The sequence below is a fragment of the Nomascus leucogenys genome, chromosome 10 (genome assembly GCF_006542625.1).
Source record: "Nomascus leucogenys isolate Asia chromosome 10, Asia_NLE_v1, whole genome shotgun sequence".
Classification (NCBI taxonomy): Eukaryota; Metazoa; Chordata; class Mammalia; order Primates; family Hylobatidae; genus Nomascus; species Nomascus leucogenys.
In genome coordinates, this window is record NC_044390.1 from 57,720,698 (window position 1) to 57,737,924 (window position 17,227).

Here is a 17,227-nt window from a genome sequence, read left to right on the forward strand (position 1 = left end):
GTGCCTGGCATGGGGTCAGCATGTTTCTGTTTGCTAAATAAGTAATAATTCCACAAATAATCCAGTTTACTGTGAAGGGCTGCTGTCTCCCATGTTAGAAACTTAACCAGACAGAACCATGACTTACTTTTTTTTTTTTTAATTGAGACAGAGTCTCGCTCTGTCACCCAGGCTGGAGTGCAGTCACACGATCTCACCTCACTGCAACCTCTGCCTCCCAGGTTCAAGCAATTCTCTGCCTCAGCCTCATGAGTAGCTGAGATTACAAGCATGAGCCACCATGCCTGGCTAATTTTTATATTGTTGATAGAGATGGGGTTTCGCCATGTTGGCCAGGCTGGTCTTGAACTCCTTGCCTCAAATGATCTGCCCACTTCGGCCTCCCAAAGTGCTGGGAGTGTAGACGTGAATTCATGGTCCCCTGGAAACCTGAATATGAAAGGAGGGACCATTAAAAATGTGTCCAAAAGCCCAACCTCCCCAGCAGAGCTCGGAGTCAGGGGACAGACTGTAAGAGTCACTGTGTATCCAACCTGAGGCTTCGTGGAAGTAAAGTTTCCTAGAATTTAGAGATAGGGCCGGATGCGATCTGTCCGTGGCTCACATCTGTAATCTCAACACTTTGGGAGGCCAAGACAGGAGGAACACTTGAGCCTGGGAGTTCAAGACCAGCCTGGACAACATAGTGAGGTTCCATCTCTACAGAAAATGAAAACTTAACCAGATGTGGTGGCACACCCACCTATGGTTCCAGTTACTCAGGAGGCTGAGGCGGGAGGATCACTTGAGCCCAAGAGGTCAAGGTTGCAGTGGGCACCACTCCACTCCAGCCTGGGTGACAGAGTGAGACCCTGTTTCAAAAGAAAAAAAAAAGAATTTAGAGATAGGCCAGAAGAATATGTCTGCAATATGATAATAACAGCAATAAGAAAAATAATAGTACTCCCTGAAAAATGCAACTTCTTGCTCGAGATTTATCTTCTCACACTTTAGAAAGCTGGTTAGACAGGAGCGGGGCGTGGTGGCTCACACCTGTAATCTCAGCACTTTGGGAGGCCAAGGCGGGTGGATCACTTGAGGCCAGGAGTTCAAGACCAGCCTGGCCATCATGGCGAAACCCCATCTCTATTAAAAATACAAAAATTAGCTAGGTGTCATGGCACATGCCTGTAATCCCAGCTACTCGGTAAGGCTAAACTATGAGAATTGCTTGAACCTGGGAGACGGAAGTTGCAGTGAGCCAAGATCACACCACTGCACTCCAGCTTAGGTGACAGAGCAAGACTGTGTCTCAAAAAAAAGAAAGAAAGCTGGTTAGACAGGGTGATGACTTTTGATTAAAAATCTGAGAGATTTGAGGGAAATAAAAGAACTGGCACTGCGTCCCAGAAGGTTATAAAATGAATTTTATTATTTTAGTTGGGGAGGGGAGATTACCTAACTCCCCTAAATAAGTTAGTTAATCTAACTCATTTAGGGTACCTAAATCTTTTTATTGGAAGTCTACACCTGAACTTATTGTCTGCTGTGGAGCCCCTGGGGTGTATAGCTTGAATACTGGGGCAGAATCCCAAAATTGCAGGCTGCCTAGCAAGTATGCTACAGGTCAAGGGGTAGACTGTTTTCATAAGAAAGTGAGGTTTCTTAGAATTTAAAAATAGAGGCTGAGTGTGGTGGCTCACGCCTGTAATCCTAGCACTTTCGGAGGCCAAGGCAGGCAAATCACTTGAGGTCAAGAGTTTGACCGGCCTGGCCAACATGACAAAACCCCATCTGTACTAATAATACAAAAATTAGCTGGGCATGGTGGTGCACGCCTGTAGTCTCAGCTACTCAGAAGGCTGAGGCAGGAGAATCGCTTGAACTCAGGAGGCAGAGGTTGCAGTGAGCCAAGATCACACCACTGTCTGGGTGACAGAGCAAGATTCTGTCTCAAAATAAATAAATAAATAAATAAACAAACCAGCGGGAAAATAGTGGCTGAGAGCCCAGACCTGGAGTCAGACTGAACCCGACTTGATTCTTGTCTTTACCCCTTTAAGCAAAGTGATAGTGCCACTTTGAACCTCAGCTTACACATCTGAAAAATGGATATGCTATTAGTTCCGGTGAGAACAGTTGCCGTGAGAGTTAAATCCAAGGACACACTGTGTCCATATGGTCTGTGTTGCAAAAAGGGTAACGTCTTTTTCTCTTGCCATGTTTCCATTGTTGGAGCTCTGCGGAGAACCACCATAAAGAAAAGCAAGACAGATTTGCTCAACCCCGAAGAGGCTGAGGATCAGCTGGCTGATATAGCCTCTGTGGGTGAGTCCCTTCATCTGCCACCGATCAGTTGTTCATCACCTGTCACCCAAGAGACAGGGTGGGGTGGGGGCAGAGGGCTTGCAAACTGTGCTGCCTGGATTTGGGTCTCAGCTCCATCCCTTCCCACCTGGGCGTGTGTCCTGTGCAGATTATATCATTATGGGAATGACATCCATGCCCAGCTTCTCATTATTTTGTGGGAATTCAAGTAAATGATCCCCATGAAGCATGGCGAACCAGCACCTGGCAGGCACGAAGCTCCCAGGCAAGTTGGTGAATGTTTGTGACTCACTCGGGAAGTATTCATGGGGGACCTGCTTATATTAGGTGCCTGGTTGCAGATAAGACACAGGCAGTCGTGAGGCTGAGCTGGGAGGATCGCTTGAGCCTGGGAAGTGGAGGCTGCAATGAGCCATTATTGTGTTACTGCCCTCCAGCCTGGGCACAGAAAAAAAAAAAAAAGACACAAACTGGGCCAGGTGCGATGGCTCACACCTGTAATCCCAACACTTTGGGAAGCTGAGATGAGCGGATCACCTGATGTCAGGAGTTCAAGACCAGCCTGGCCAACATGGTGAAACCCTGGCTCTACTAAAAATACAAAAAATTAGCCTGTAGTCCCAGCCACTCGGGAGGCTGAGGCGGGAGCATCACTTGAACCTGGGAAGCAGAGGTTGCAGTGAGCTGAGATCTCATCACTGCACTCCAGCCTGGGCAACAGAGCAAGATCCCGTCTCAAAAAAAAAAAAAAAAAAAAAGACACAAACCAAATCCCTACCTACATGGAGCTCACAGTCCAGTGCAGGAAATAGAAATTAAACAGAGAATTACACAAATAAACCTCTAATGGTAATGGCACTTCAGGGAGAGGCTCTGGGCTTAGCTTGCTCTAGGAGGATGGGGAGCAGTCAGGGAAGGCTACCTGGAGGAAGTGATGTTTAAGCTGGGAACTGAAGGATGGGTATCATCTGTGATGGTGATAGCAGAACAAATAGTGTGAGAGGCAGGGCCCAGACCTTTGCCACCACAAAGGCCAGAGTTTGAGGGAGGAGGGAACATTTATTCTTTCCCTTCTCACTCCTCTGTCCTATTGATTCATTGACTGTGACTATGTTGATCTTGACCTTCTAAAGTGAGGATATGTTGTTGTTGTTGTTGTTGTTGTTGTTGTTCTTTAATGGGTTTTTGTTTTTAATGGAAGGAAGAGCATCCAGGCAGAGGAAATAAGACTGGAATAAGATTGAGGGGAGAAGGAATTTAGTCTGCTTGGGAAACTGTGTGGCCGCAGTTTAGAGGAAGAAAGGATGGCAAGAGAAAGAGGAAGGGAGGAAGACAGGGAGGGAGAGAAGTGAAGGAAGGAGAGAAGTTAGTACATCCATGTGTTTCTGATCCACTATTTCATGTTCCCCTTTTATCGCTTGCCGCTAGTTTATAACCTTATTGCTGAGTTTAGGCATAATTTCCATTGCGATCACATATCTCGTCGCGTGTGTACACTATGGTTTGTTTAGCCACAGCTCTTTTATAGGTGTTTGAGTTGTTTCCAATAATTTCTCTTACGAAGAGCACTGCTGTGCACATTTACGTATAATGACTCCCCCCACCCTTTGGGCGTATTTCCTTGGGGATAATTATAGGATCAAAGATATTAACAGCTTTTCAACTCATTATTCAAAGAGCCATTCTGAGTTTCAAAAACATGGAACCCATTTATAAACCTGCCAAGTATGCATATGTTCATGGATTCCCCACCCAGGCCATCGAATATTACCAATTTAATTTCCTTTCCCAGTTAAGTGGGTTTGTAATGAAACTTTAAAGCTTGTTTTCATTTGCATTTTTAATTTCCAGCCAAAACACGCTTTTCTTTGTAATGGAGAACTCATTCTACTTCCATTTGTGTGTGCATCTGTTTAATCTCCTGTAAGCAAATGTCAGGAATTGGAGCGCTTAGTCGGTGTCTTGCGTATTTGATCAATTATGTCTGTCTCACATGTTGCATTACCTCCATTGTTTAAAATCTGTTTTATGACCAGGCACAGTGGCTCACGCCTGTAATCCCACTGTTTTGGGAGGCCAGTGCAGGAGGATTTCTTAAGACCAGGAGTTCAAGACCAGCCTGGGCAACATAACAAGGCTCCATCTCTGAAAAACAAAATGTTTAAAAACTTAGCCAGGCATTATGGCACACACCTATAGTCCCACCTATTTGGGAAGCTAAGGCAGGAGGATTTCTTGAACCCAGGAATTCAAGGTTGCGGTGAGCTATGATTGTGCCACTGCACTGCAACCTGGGCAACAGAGTGAGAACCTGTCTCTTAAAAAAATAAAATAACATAAATTCTTAAAAATCTGCTTTGTTGGCCGGGCGTGGTGGCTCACGCCTGTAATCCCAGCACTTTGGGAGGCTGAGGCACGTAGATCGCTTAAGGTCAGGAGTAGGAGACCAGCCTGGCCAACATGGTGAAACCGTGTCCGTACTAAAAATTCAACAACTGGCTGGGTGTGGTGGCGTGAGCCTGTAATCCCAGCTACTCAGGAGGCTGAGGCACAAAATCACTTGAACCCAGGAGGCGATGGCTGCAGTGAGCCGAGATGGTGCCACTGCCCTCCAGCCTGGGCAACAAGAGTGAAACTCCATCAAAAAAATAAAAAATCTGCATATACGTATATATGTATATATATTTTTAATTTTTTTTTTTTTTTTTGAGATGGAGTCTTGCTCTAGCACCCAGGCTGGAGAGCAATGGTGCCGTCTCGGCTCACTGCAGCCTCCGCCTCTGTTAACAAGGCAGGTGACATTGCAGCTTTCTAAACAGACCCAAAACCCAGGCCAGTGGCTTGTTCTTTTTTTTTTTTTTTTTTTGTATGTGTGTGTGGCTTGTTCTTTCATAGCCATGTTTGCTACAGGCAAATCCACCAAAACCCACCTCATCAGCCTGATTACTCAAAAAGACAAAGAAAGGAGCCCCCAGTCTAGTCAGTGGTTTTCTAGACCACCCCAAAAGAGAGATCTCTGGAATTCCAGGATTCTGGCAAGGAATCACATTTACCTTTATTTATGTATGTAAAGAATGCAACAATACAGGCTGGGTGTGGTGGCTCACGCTAGTAATCCCAATATTTTGGGAAGCCAAGGTGAGAGGATCGTTCGAGGTCAGGAGTTTCAGACCAGCCTGGGCAACATAGTGAGACCCCGTCTCTATCAGATATTAGCTGGGCATTGTGGCACACGCCTGTAGTCCCAGCTACTCATGAGGCTGAGGTGGATCAGCTGAGCCCAGGAGGTCAAGGCTGCAGTGAGCCGCAGCATGCCCCTGCACTCCAGCCTTCATCTCAAAAAAAAACAAAAAAAAGTAATAACACAGTAATGCATATTTCAAAGTAAGGTGGGAGCTATGTGGTGTTTGCATTCACATTCACATTCTACCACAGTATGCACAGTCCTTTTTTTTTTTTTTTTTTTTTTTTTTTTTGAGACAGTGTCTTTCCCTGTTGTTCAGGCTGGAGTGCAGTGGCGCAGTCATAGCTCACTGCAGCCTCAAACCCCTGGACTCACGTGATCCTCCCACCGCAGCCTCCCAAGTAGCTGGGACTACAGGTGTACACTGCTACACTCAGCTAAGTTTTTTATATTTTTTAATAGAAATGGGATCTCAATATGTTGCCTAGGCTGGTCTCAAACTCCTGGCCTCAAACAATCCTCCTACCTCCACCTCCCAAAGCAGTGGGATTACAGGTGTGAGCCACCACACCTGGCCCACATGCAGTCTTATATAATTGGTGATTCTACTGTGCTGTTGAATCAGTTGATAAACGCACTATAAAGCAGGTTCATTTCTAATTGATGAACTTACTGCTGAAATAAGGAACTTGAATCATTTACATGAAAAGTTGAGCCATGTTGCTGAAAGGATATCAATTTTTTTCTTTTTTTTTTTTCTTTTTTTTTGAGATGGAGTCTTACTCTGTCGCCCAGGTGGGAGTGCAGTGGTGCAGTCTCGGCTCACTGCAACCTCTGCCTTCCAGCTTCAAGTGATTCTCCCACTTCAGCCTCCAAGTAGCTGGGACTACAGGTGCACACCACCACGCCCGGCCAATTTTTGTATTGTTAGTAGAGATGGGGTTTCACCATGTTGGCCAGGCTGGTCTCAAACTCCTGACCTCAAGTGATCTGCTCACCTCAGCCTCCAAAAGTGCTGGGATTACAGGTGTTAGCCACCGCGCCTGACAGGATATCAAATTTCATTTAGACTGCAGGAATACATTCAAGAGATATATTTTGTACAGCCTGGCGACTGTATTAATAACAATGTATTATATACTTGAAAATTGCTCAGAGAGTAGATTTTAAGCATTCTCACCATGAGAAAAGTGATAAGCATATGTGATAATGCATATGTTAACTAGCTCAACTGAGCCATTCCATAGTGTATACATATGGTCAAAATATCATGTTATGCACTATAAATAGATACAGCCTGTATCTGTCAATTTAAAATAAATGAATAATAACTTTAAAAAGAAAAATAACAGTATGGCTGGGCACGGTGGCTCACACCTGTAATCCCAGCACTTTGGGATGCCAAGATGGGCTTGAGGCCAGGAGTTCAAGACCAGCCTGGCCAACATGGCAAAACTTTGTCTCTAATAAATATACAAAAATCGGCTGGGCGTGAAGGCGGGAGCCTGTAATCCCAGCTACTTGGGAGGCAGAGGCATCACTTAACCTGGGAGATGGAGGTTGCAGTGAGCCAAGATCTGCACTCCAGTCTGGGTGATAGAGTGAACCTTTATTTATCTCTGTAAAGAATGCAATAATACAGGCCTGGTGCGGTGGCTGATGCCTGTAATCTCAACGTTTTGGAAGGCCAAGGTGAGAGGATCATTTGAGGCTACAGGCGCATGCCACAGTGCCCAGCTAATACTTGATAGAGACAGGGTCTTGCTATGTTGCCCAGGCTGGTCTCAAACCCCTGGCTTCAAGCAAGCCTCCCACCTTGGCCCCCCAGAGTGTTATGATTACAGGTGTGAGCCACTGTACCTGGCCTGTATTAAAAAAAAAAAAAGAAGAAGAAAGAAGAAGAGAAGAAGAAGAGGAGGAGGAGGAGGAGGAGGTGGAGGAGGAGGAGGAGGAGGTGGAGGAGGAAGGGGAAGGGGAAGAACAAGAGAGGAGGAAGAAGAAGAAGAAGAGGAAGAGGAGGAAGGGGAAGAAGAAGAGGAAGAGGAGGAAGGGGAAGGGGAAGAGGAATAAGAAGAAGAAGAAGAAGACGAAGAAGAAGAAGAAGAAGAAGAAGAAGAAGCAGAAGAAGAAGAAGCAGAAGAAGAAGGAAGAAGAAGAGGAGGAGGAAGGGGACGAGGAAGAGGAGGAGGAAGGGGAAGAGAAAGAAGAAGAGGAGGAGGAAGAAGAAGAAGGAGGAAGGGGAAGAGGAAGAAGAAGAGGAGGAGGAGGAGGAGGAGAGGAAGAAGAAGAAGAAGAAGAAGAAGAAGAAGAAGAAGAAGAAGAAGAAGAAGAAGAAGAAGAAGAAGAAGAAGAAGCAGAAGCAGCAGCAGCAGCAGCAGCAGCAGCACAATGATAAATAAGTAAAATGTGGAGCATGTGAAAACAAAACAAAAATAAGTTGATCCATTATGAATGGAAGCTGCCATTGTAACTGCTTTTTTAGGAAAACCAGATCCCATTTAGATGATTTTGTTTATTTGTTTTTAGAGGCAGGTTCTTGCTCTGTCACTCAGGCTGGAGTGCAATGATATGATCATAGCTCTCTGCAGCCTGGAGCTCCTGGGCTCAAGCGATCCTCCCAACTTAGCCTCCCAAGTAGCTGGGGCTACAGGCACCACCACACCCAGCTAATTTGTTGTTGTTGTTGATGTTGTTGTTGAGATGGGGTCTGGCTATGTTGCCCAGGCTGGTCTCAAACTCCTGGCCTCAAGTGATCCTCCTGCCCTGGCTTCCCAAAGTGCTGGGATTACAGGCATGATTTTTTATTAATTTATTTGCAGCTGACAAATGGTAATTGTGTATGTTTATGGGGTACAGTGTGATGTTTTAATCTATGTATACATCATAGAATGATTCAATCATGCTAATTAACACATCCATCGCCTCACCACCTCACCATTTTTTGTGTGGGGGGAAGGCATTAAAAATCTCTTAGCAATTTTGAAATACACAACACATTACTATTTATTAGTAATGCAATATAAATACACAATAATGTATTAATGCATCACTAAATGTGATGCAATGCAATGCAATAGATCACTAAAACTTACTCCTCCAGTCTAACTGCAACTTATACCCTTTGATCAACATCTTCTCTTTCTCAATCCCTCCTCCTCCCCTGCAGCCTCCAGGAACCACCTTCCTGCTCTTTCTATGAGATCAATTTTTTTTTGGTTTTAAGCTCCCACATGTGAGATCATACTGTAACTGTCTTTCTGTGCCAGCTTATTTTACTCAGTTTAATGTCCTCCAGTTCTATCCATGTTGTCACACATTACAGAATTTCCTTCTTTTAGGGCTGTATAATATTCTATTTGTATATATACCACATTTTCTTTATCCATTCATCCATTGTAGGACACTTAGTTTGCTTCCATATTTTGGCTATTGTGAATAATGCTGAAGTGAACGTGGGAGTGCAGATGTTCTGAAAAGACTTAAATGTCAGGCCTGAAATGGTAAAGATGCTCTAAGAAAACATAGGGAGAAAGCTCCATGGCATTGGTCTCAGGAATGATTTTTTGGACAGAACCTCAAAAGCACAAGCAACAAAAGCAAAAGTGGACGAATGGGATCATATCAAACTAAAAAGTTTGTGCACAGCAAAGGAAGCATTCAGCAGAGGAAAGAGACAACCTAAGGAATGTGAGAAAATGTTTGCAAACAATACGTCTGATAAGGAGCTAATATCCAAAATATGTAAGGAACGCAAACAACTCAACAGCAAGAAAACAAATAACCCAATTAAAAATGGGCAAAGACAGCTACTCGGGAGGCTAAGATGTGAGGATCCCTTGAGCCCGGGAGGAGGAGGTTGCAGTGAGCTGACATTGCATCACTGCACTCCACCCTGGGTGACAGAATGAGACCGAGACCCTGTCTCGAAATAAAAAATAAAAATGTGCAAAGGATCTGAACATACATATCCCAAAAGAAAAGACATACAAGTGGCCAACAAGTATATGAATAAATGCTGAACATCACTCATCATCAGGGAAATGCAAATCAAAACCACCATCAGGTATCACCTCACACCTGTTAGAGTAGCTATTCTCTTTTTGTTTGTTTGTTTGTTTTTTGTTTTTTGTTTTGTTTTTGAGAGGGAGTCTCACTCTGTCACCCAAGCTGGAGCGCAGTGGCATGATCTCAGCTCACTGCAACCTCTGCCTCCTGGGTTCAAGGGATTCTCCTGTCTCAGCCTCCTGAGTAACTGAAATTACAGGCACACGCCACCATGCCCAGCTAACTTTTGTATTTTAGTGGAGACGGGGTTTCACTATGTTGGTCAGGCTGGTCTTGAGTTCCTGACCTCAAATGATCTGCCCTCCTTAGCCTCCCAAAGTGCTGGGATTACAGGTGTGAGATACTGTGCCCAGCCTAGAGTAGCTATTATCAAAAAGACAAATGAGGTTTGTTGAAGTTCTAACCCCTGGTACCTGCAAATGTGGCCTTACATGAAAATAGGGTCTTTGCAGGTGGTAATCAAGTTAAGATGAGATCAAACTTAATTAGAGTGGGTCCTAAATCCAACGACTGCTGTCTTTATAAGAGGAGAAGCAGGCTGACCAACATGGTGAAACCCCGTCTCTACTAAAAATACAAAAATTAGCTGGGTGCAGTAGTGCACACCTGTAGTCCCAGCTACTCAGGAGGCTGAGGCAGGAGAATCACTTAAACCCAGGAGGTGGAGGTTGCAGTGAGCAGACGTCATGCCACTGCACTCCAGCCTGGGTGACAGAGTGAGACTCCATCTCACAAAAAAAAAAAAAAAGAAAGAAAAATCATAACAAGTGCTGGCAAGGATGTGGGGAAAAGGGGATCCATTTATGTGGTTTTAATAATACAGGCTCTATATAGGTGGTATTGAGTTCCCAGAGTTGCCATTACAAAGTGTTACAAACCCAGTGGCTTAAAACAACAGAAATTTCTTCTCTCACAGTTCTGCAGGCCAGAAGTCCAAACTGAAATCAAGGTGTCAGCAGAGCCACCACTTTCCCTGAGAAAGTTTTAGGGGAGAATCTGTTCCATGGTATTTTCTTAGTTTCTGGTGCTGCCAGCAATCCTTGGTATTCCTCAGTTCATAGATGTATAATTCCAGTCTCTGCCTCTGTTGTCATATGGTCTTCTTTCTGTGTTTCTCCATGCCATTTCTTTTTTTTTTTTTTTTCTGAGACAAGTCTCACTCCATCACCCAGGCTGGAGTGCAATGGCACGATCACAGCTCACTACAACTTCAACCTCACGGGCTCATGCAGTCCTCCCACCTCAGCCTCCCGAGTAGCTGGGATTACAGGCATGCGCCACCACACCTGGCTAATTTTTGTATTTTTAGTAGATACGGGGTTTCACCATGTTGGCCAGGCTGGTCTCGAGCTCCTGACCTCATGATCCGCCCATCTCGGCCTCCCAAAGTGCTGGGATTACAGGCATGAGCCCACCGCACCTGGCCCTAATTACTTTATTTTTTTGTAAATTTTTTTTGTAAATTTCATGTAGCCTGAGTGTACAGTGTTTATAATATATACAGGAGTGTACAATAATATCCTAGGCCTTCGCATTCACTCACCACTCACTCACTCCTTCACCAAGAGCAACTTCCAGTCCTGCAAGCTCCATTCATTCTAAGTACCTTATGCAGCTGAACCACCTTTTCTCTTTTATACTGTGTTTTTACTGTACCTTTTCTATGTTTAGATATGTTCAGACACACAAATACTATGATGTTACAGTTGCCTACAGTATTAAATACAGTAACATGCTGGGCAGGTTTGTAGCTGAGGAGCTACAAACCATGTAGCCTGGGTGTGGAGTAGGCTACAACATCTAGGTTTATGTAAGTTCACTTTAAGATGCTCACACAAGGACAAAATTGCCTAACAATGCTTTTCTCAGAACATGTCTCCCTCATTAAGCCACACATGGCTGTATTACAATGTATATATAATTTTAAGGGTATATAAATTGCCAGAAATCACCAGATGAATCCTTGGCGGTGACATACCCCTTCCCCCACCATAGAACATTGCAGACTGGCCCGGAAGCCCAGTATCTCATGCCTGTAATGCCAGCACTTTGGGAAGCTGCAGCGGGCAGATCACTTGAGGTTAGGAGTTCAAGACCAGCCTGGCCAACATGGCAAAACACCATCTTTACTAAAAATACAAAAATTAGTCGGGCGTGGTGGTGGGCACCTGTAGTTCCAGCTACTTGGGAGGCTGAGGCAGGACAGTCACTTGAACTCGGGAGGTGGAAGTTGCAATGAGCCAAGATCATTGCCACTGCACTCCAGCCTGGGTGACAGAATGAGACTTTATCTCAAAAAAAAAAAGAAAAAAAAAAAAGGAAAAGAACATTTCAGACTGGTACCATTACACTGGCTCTTGATCCCTTGAATGTGGCTGACCCTGAACTAGGATGTACTTCATAATAACACGTCAGGCTGGGAATACTTAGTACAAAAGAAAGAGTATAAAATACCTTTTGAATCCATCTTGATATTGATTCCATGTTGAAATGGTAATATTTTGGATGTATTGGGTTGAATAAAACATCTCATGAAAATGATTTTTAAAAATCTAGAAATTGTCTGCAATTATAATTCCAGACCACAGAGAAAAACGGGAGACAGGAATGTATAGAAAAAGGGAATGTGGGTCAAAGTGTGTATGAAATTCAACTAATAGAAGTGACAGTACCTAGCATGGGGTGCAGCACTTCGTAGGTGTTCAATTAATATTCATTTCTCTCTCCCTTCCCAGTGAAGGGTATCCCTATTGTGGGGATGTGTCTCCAGGCTGGGTGATCAGGAAAGACTTTCTCAATGGCTGGCACGTGAACCTAGTCATGATTTCAGCTCTTGAGGTTGTACTAGAAGATTTATATCCAATAATCATAAGGTACCACTTAGCATCATGCTAAATTGTATTAATTCATTTATGCCTTTGGATGGCCCTTTGAGGTAGGAAGTGTGGTTGTCTCCAATTTACCAAGGTGGCTTGCCCAAGGTCATCTGCTGGTTGGTGATTAAGCCAGGTTTTCAGTGTGGCTCCAGCAGGAGTGGGGGCTGGGGACCTTCTGCCTGCTGTGGTTTCTCTCTCTCTCTCTCTCTCTCTCTCTCAATCTGTGGAACATCCCCCCTGACCCCAAGGTCCCAAGGGTCTTATTTCTTTTGGCCAAGCCCTTTGGAGACCTGCATATCTGGACACATCTTTGAGAGTTTCAGGGACTAGGGCCAGAAATGCTGGGCAGGGTCATGAGGAGCTGCCCCTGGGGTTGAGAAGGTGATGGACATGAGGGGAAGAGTCTTTGCAGAAAGGAGAGGCGTCCCTGTAAGGAGGTCACAGCCACCGGTCCTGGCCAACTGCAGCTGAGTGGAATGTGCCCCTGCCCCATGACCATATGCCCCAGGTGTGCAATGTGGTGGCCCAGAGCACACACTCTGAACCATCTTGACACATCTTCACCGGTTACTAGACCCCTCTCAGCCTGTTTCCTTGGCTGTAAAATGGGAATAACGCTGGTCCCTACTTCCTAGGGCTCTGAGGAGGAGTAAGTAGCTTGTCGTGTAAAACATGTTCCCTGCAGTGCCTGGTGCCTGCTAAATGTTCCATAAACGTCAGCTGTTATTTTCATTTAGGGGAAGCTGAAATCCATATTTTCATGGAAAATCTCCCAGTTTTTAAATGTGGACCAATAATTTCAGCTTTCACAAACCCAGTATGAGTCGGTATGGCCCCTAGGGTGCCAACTCAAAATCTCTGTTGAGAATTTTGCTGATAGGAAGTGGCCTCCTTGGAGGTGTTTGCTGTGTCCTGTGTCTGGCAAGTGGGGTGGTTTTGATAAACGTGCTGGACAGATGAATGAGTGAATGGATAAATGGAGAAATGAATGGAGAAACAAATTAGCAAATGAATAATGAATGGATACATGAATGGATGAGCAAATGAATGATGTATACACAAAGGAATGGATAAATGATGAATGTGCTAATGAATTTAAGAATGATGAAAGAAAGAATGAATAAATGAACAAATGGATGGATGAGAGAATGAATGAATGTACTAATGAATCAATGAAGAACCATTTAAAAATGAATGCAACTGAGTGTTTTTAAGAAAAGGTATCTTAAGGCCGGGAGTGGTAGTTCATGCTGTAATCCCAATGCTTAGGGAGGCTGAGGCGGGAGGATCGCTTGAACCCAGGAGTTCAAAACCAGCCTGGGCAACATAGGGAGACCTCATTGCTACCAAAAACAAAATTGTTTTAATCAAGCGGGCATGGTGGTACATGCCTGTAATCACAGCTACTTGGGAGGTTGAGGTGGGAAGATCGCTTGAACCCAGGAGTTCAAGGCTGCAGTGAGCTATGATCAAGCCACTGCATTCCAGCCTGGGCAACAAAGCAAGATCCTGTCTCCAAACAAACAAACAAACAAACAAAAAGATGTATTTTAGAAGGTAAATTCAATCTGTCCAAAACTGAGCTCTGACCTTCCCCTAAACCTTTGCCTATTCAGTGGATGAGAGCTCCATCCCTTAAGGGGTTCACCAATTCATCCATTCCTTTGTGTGTACATCATTCAGCTCATCCCTCTCTCTTACATCCACACCGTTCCATCAGCAAATGTTGAATCTATCTTAAATGATTCATCCCAAATCCTCCCTGCTTAACTACCACCCAACTCCAGCCCCCATCCATCATCATCATCACTTGCCTAGATGGGTTCAGTCACCTCCAGCCTGGTCTCCCAGCTCCTGTCCTCACCTCTCCCTGTCTACTCTCCCCCACGGCAGCCAGAGGGTGCCTGTGAACACCCAAGTCAGGTTCTATCTTTCCTCTACTCAGAACCCTCCACGGCTCCCACCTCACTCAGGGTAAAAGCCAAAGTCCTCCTTGTGGTCCACCAGGCCCTGCATGATCTGCCAATCACCTCCCTGCCTTCACCTCCTTCCTCTTTTCCCCTCAACCACTCCACTCCAGCCACACTGACTTCCTTGTGCTGTTCCCCAAAAATGTCGGGCAGGCACATTCATGCTTCAGGACCTTAAATTTGCTGTTTCCTCTACCTAAGATACTAAAGTGACAAGTCAACACACTCACATTGACCATGCAATTTAATGCTGCAGCCTACCCTGTGGACTCTCCTAGGGCTCCCAGTCCCTCTGTGATGCTTTACTTTTTATCTTTTAAAAAATTGTTATTTAAAAAAACTTGTCTCGCTATGTTGCCCAGGCTGGTGTCAAACTCCTGGCCTCAAACAGTCCTCCCACTCCAGCTTCCCAAAGTACTGGGATTACAGGTATGTGCCACTGCACCCAGCCCAACTTTTTTTTTCCATAGCGCTTTTCATTTTCCATCCCACTGTTAATTTACTTATTATGTCCACTGTCTGTCTCCTCCCCTTAAAGGGTCAGACCCCAGAAGTCCAGGCTTTGTTGCCTAATGTGTCCTGAGCCCCTGGAACAGAGCCTGGCACAAAATAGGTACTCAATAAATACATAAGAGCAAAACTATATGCAGGCAGAGGACATACCCAGCTCATTCCTCAGTGATCACTTCTAAAGTGAAATGTCCACAGAAAACTAGAGTCTTATCCATATCTCTTTCTGGAGGCCTTCCAAGCATGCTCCATGCAGCTCTGTTGCCTCCCCTGCATCAGGGAATGGAGGCTCTGCTTTATCCTGCCCTGTAGTGTGACTCCCAGAGGCATCAGATGTGGCTGGGAGTGGGAGACATGGAAAATTGGCTCCTGCAACAGAGAGCTATCAGCCTCCCCATCAACATCCTTCTTTCTAATTGGTTACTTCTAATTCTGTTATTTTCAGGGACATTGTCTTCTCATAAGCTCCATCTATGCAAAACTAAGCCTATGGGTCATGATGGTTCCCTCAGGCCAGAGGCTTGCTGGAGAGACTAATGGATCCCCTGGCTAAAATCCGTGCTTGGGCTGCACATTGGTTAATTTCTTCCTCAGGAACAGCCTGAGCCTGACATTCTCCATCTTTTCCCTGACAGGTTCTCCCTTCGCCCGAGCCAGCATTAAAAGTGCCAAGCTGGAGAACTCAACCTTTTTTCACAAAAAGGAGAGGAGGATGCGTTTCTACATCCGCCGCATGGTCAAAACTCAGGCCTTCTACTGGACTGTACTCAGTTTGGTAGCTCTCAACACGCTGTGTGTTGCTATTGTTCACTACAACCAGCCCGAGTGGCTCTCCGACTTCCTTTGTGAGTATCACCCAGCCCCACCCCTGCCAACTGCCTGATCCCTCCCTCACGCCCTTTTTCCACTTCTCTTTCTCTGATAGTATGTGTATCTTCTTTGGTCCTCATTGAATCTGCCCTTTCCTTTAGCCATTTCTATAACTGTCACTGGGGCCAATGTTGCTGTTGCTATTACAATGGAACCCATCTCCCTTAGGCCTGAGAGCTGGAAGCTGGAATTCAGACCGACAAATGCTCCTGTGATTCCTTTCTAAGAGAGAGACAGAGGGGTGCTGGTGAAGGGGATGTTGGAAGAGAGACAGAGAAAGATGGAGCTCATAAGATAGACAGATAGAAACAGAAACATATATGTATTAATAATTTTTATGTACATCTCTGGAAATGTTCATAACTTATGATTAAGAGATAGAGGATGCCTTAGAAATAAGGAGTGGCTTATATGTTGCCCTCATTTTCTCTACTTATTTCTGACTCTGCTTCTCTCTTCTTTCAAACCTTCTGCTTCTTTCCTGTTAGGTTGGTGCAAAATTAATAGCATTTTTTGCCATTTTTTTAACCGTAATTACTTTTGCACCAGCCTAGCTTCCTCCCCTGCCCTTTTTGGCTTCCTTATTCATTCATAGAACATCCCCTCCAGTACCCGCGAGAGCATCTTGCACCCTCAGAGTACAAGGACCACCAAGGCTTTGCCCTCTGGGCCTATTCCCAGATTCTATGTGAGTTAGCATGATATAGTATCAAAATTGAGGGCCAAGTGAGGGTGAGGAAAAGCAGCAAAAGATGGGGAGATGTCTGAGCAGGATTTTAAAAGTAAAGAACTCTGAGGAATCAACAAGACCAGTGATTTGGGCCAGGCACAGTGGCTCACACCTATAATCCCAGCATTTTGGGAGGCTGAGGGGGGTGGATCACTTGAGGCCAGGAGTTCAAAACCAGCCTGGCCAATATGGTGAAACCCTGTCTTTACAAAAAATACAAAAATTAGCCAGGTGTGATGGTGCACACCTATAATCCCAGCTACTCAGGAGGCTGAAGCACTAGAATTGCTTGAACCCGGGAGGCGGAGGTTGCGGTGAGCCAAGATCATGCCACTGCACTACAGCCTGAGCAACAAAGAGACTCTGTCTCAAAAAATACAATACAATACAATACAATACAATACAATACAATACAATACAATACAATACAATACAATGAGTAGTGATTGGGCAGTGAGGGGGGCAAGTGGATGTCCTGGCTTTGGCTTGCAGTCCCCAAGTAAGGACTTCCCAAAATGTCTTTTGCCTACTGGCTGTCTAATTTATTCACTGCCCTTCTGACCTGGTTCAGAATTGACTTAGGACAGCAAGAAGAGACAGTCTAGTTTTTGACCTAGAAAGGCCCATGAGCCTAGTCCAGGCCATTGTCTTCTTATAACCCTCCTTGTTCCCAGTCACGTTGGCTGACCCCCCAGGACACCCCTTAGGAACAAGT

At 44.9% G+C, this 17,227-nt stretch overlaps 1 protein-coding gene across 19 annotated transcripts in view; it reads left to right on the plus strand.

Moving 5' to 3' along the window:
- Window positions 1-17,227, plus strand: part of CACNA1A (calcium voltage-gated channel subunit alpha1 A) — a 299,183-nt gene that overhangs the window by 169,637 nt on the left and 112,319 nt on the right. For 13 of the 19 annotated variants that reach the window (XM_030820656.1, XM_030820652.1, XM_030820655.1 and 10 more), the window contains exons 10-11: window positions 2,212-2,307; window positions 15,548-15,757. In XM_030820656.1, coding sequence (XP_030676516.1) covers window positions 2,212-2,307; window positions 15,548-15,757 — 306 coding nt within the window. The remainder of the gene's footprint in view (window positions 1-2,211; window positions 2,308-15,547; window positions 15,758-17,227) is intronic. The other 6 variants (XM_030820658.1, XM_030820643.1, XM_030820648.1 and 3 more) reach the window with 3 other exon arrangements.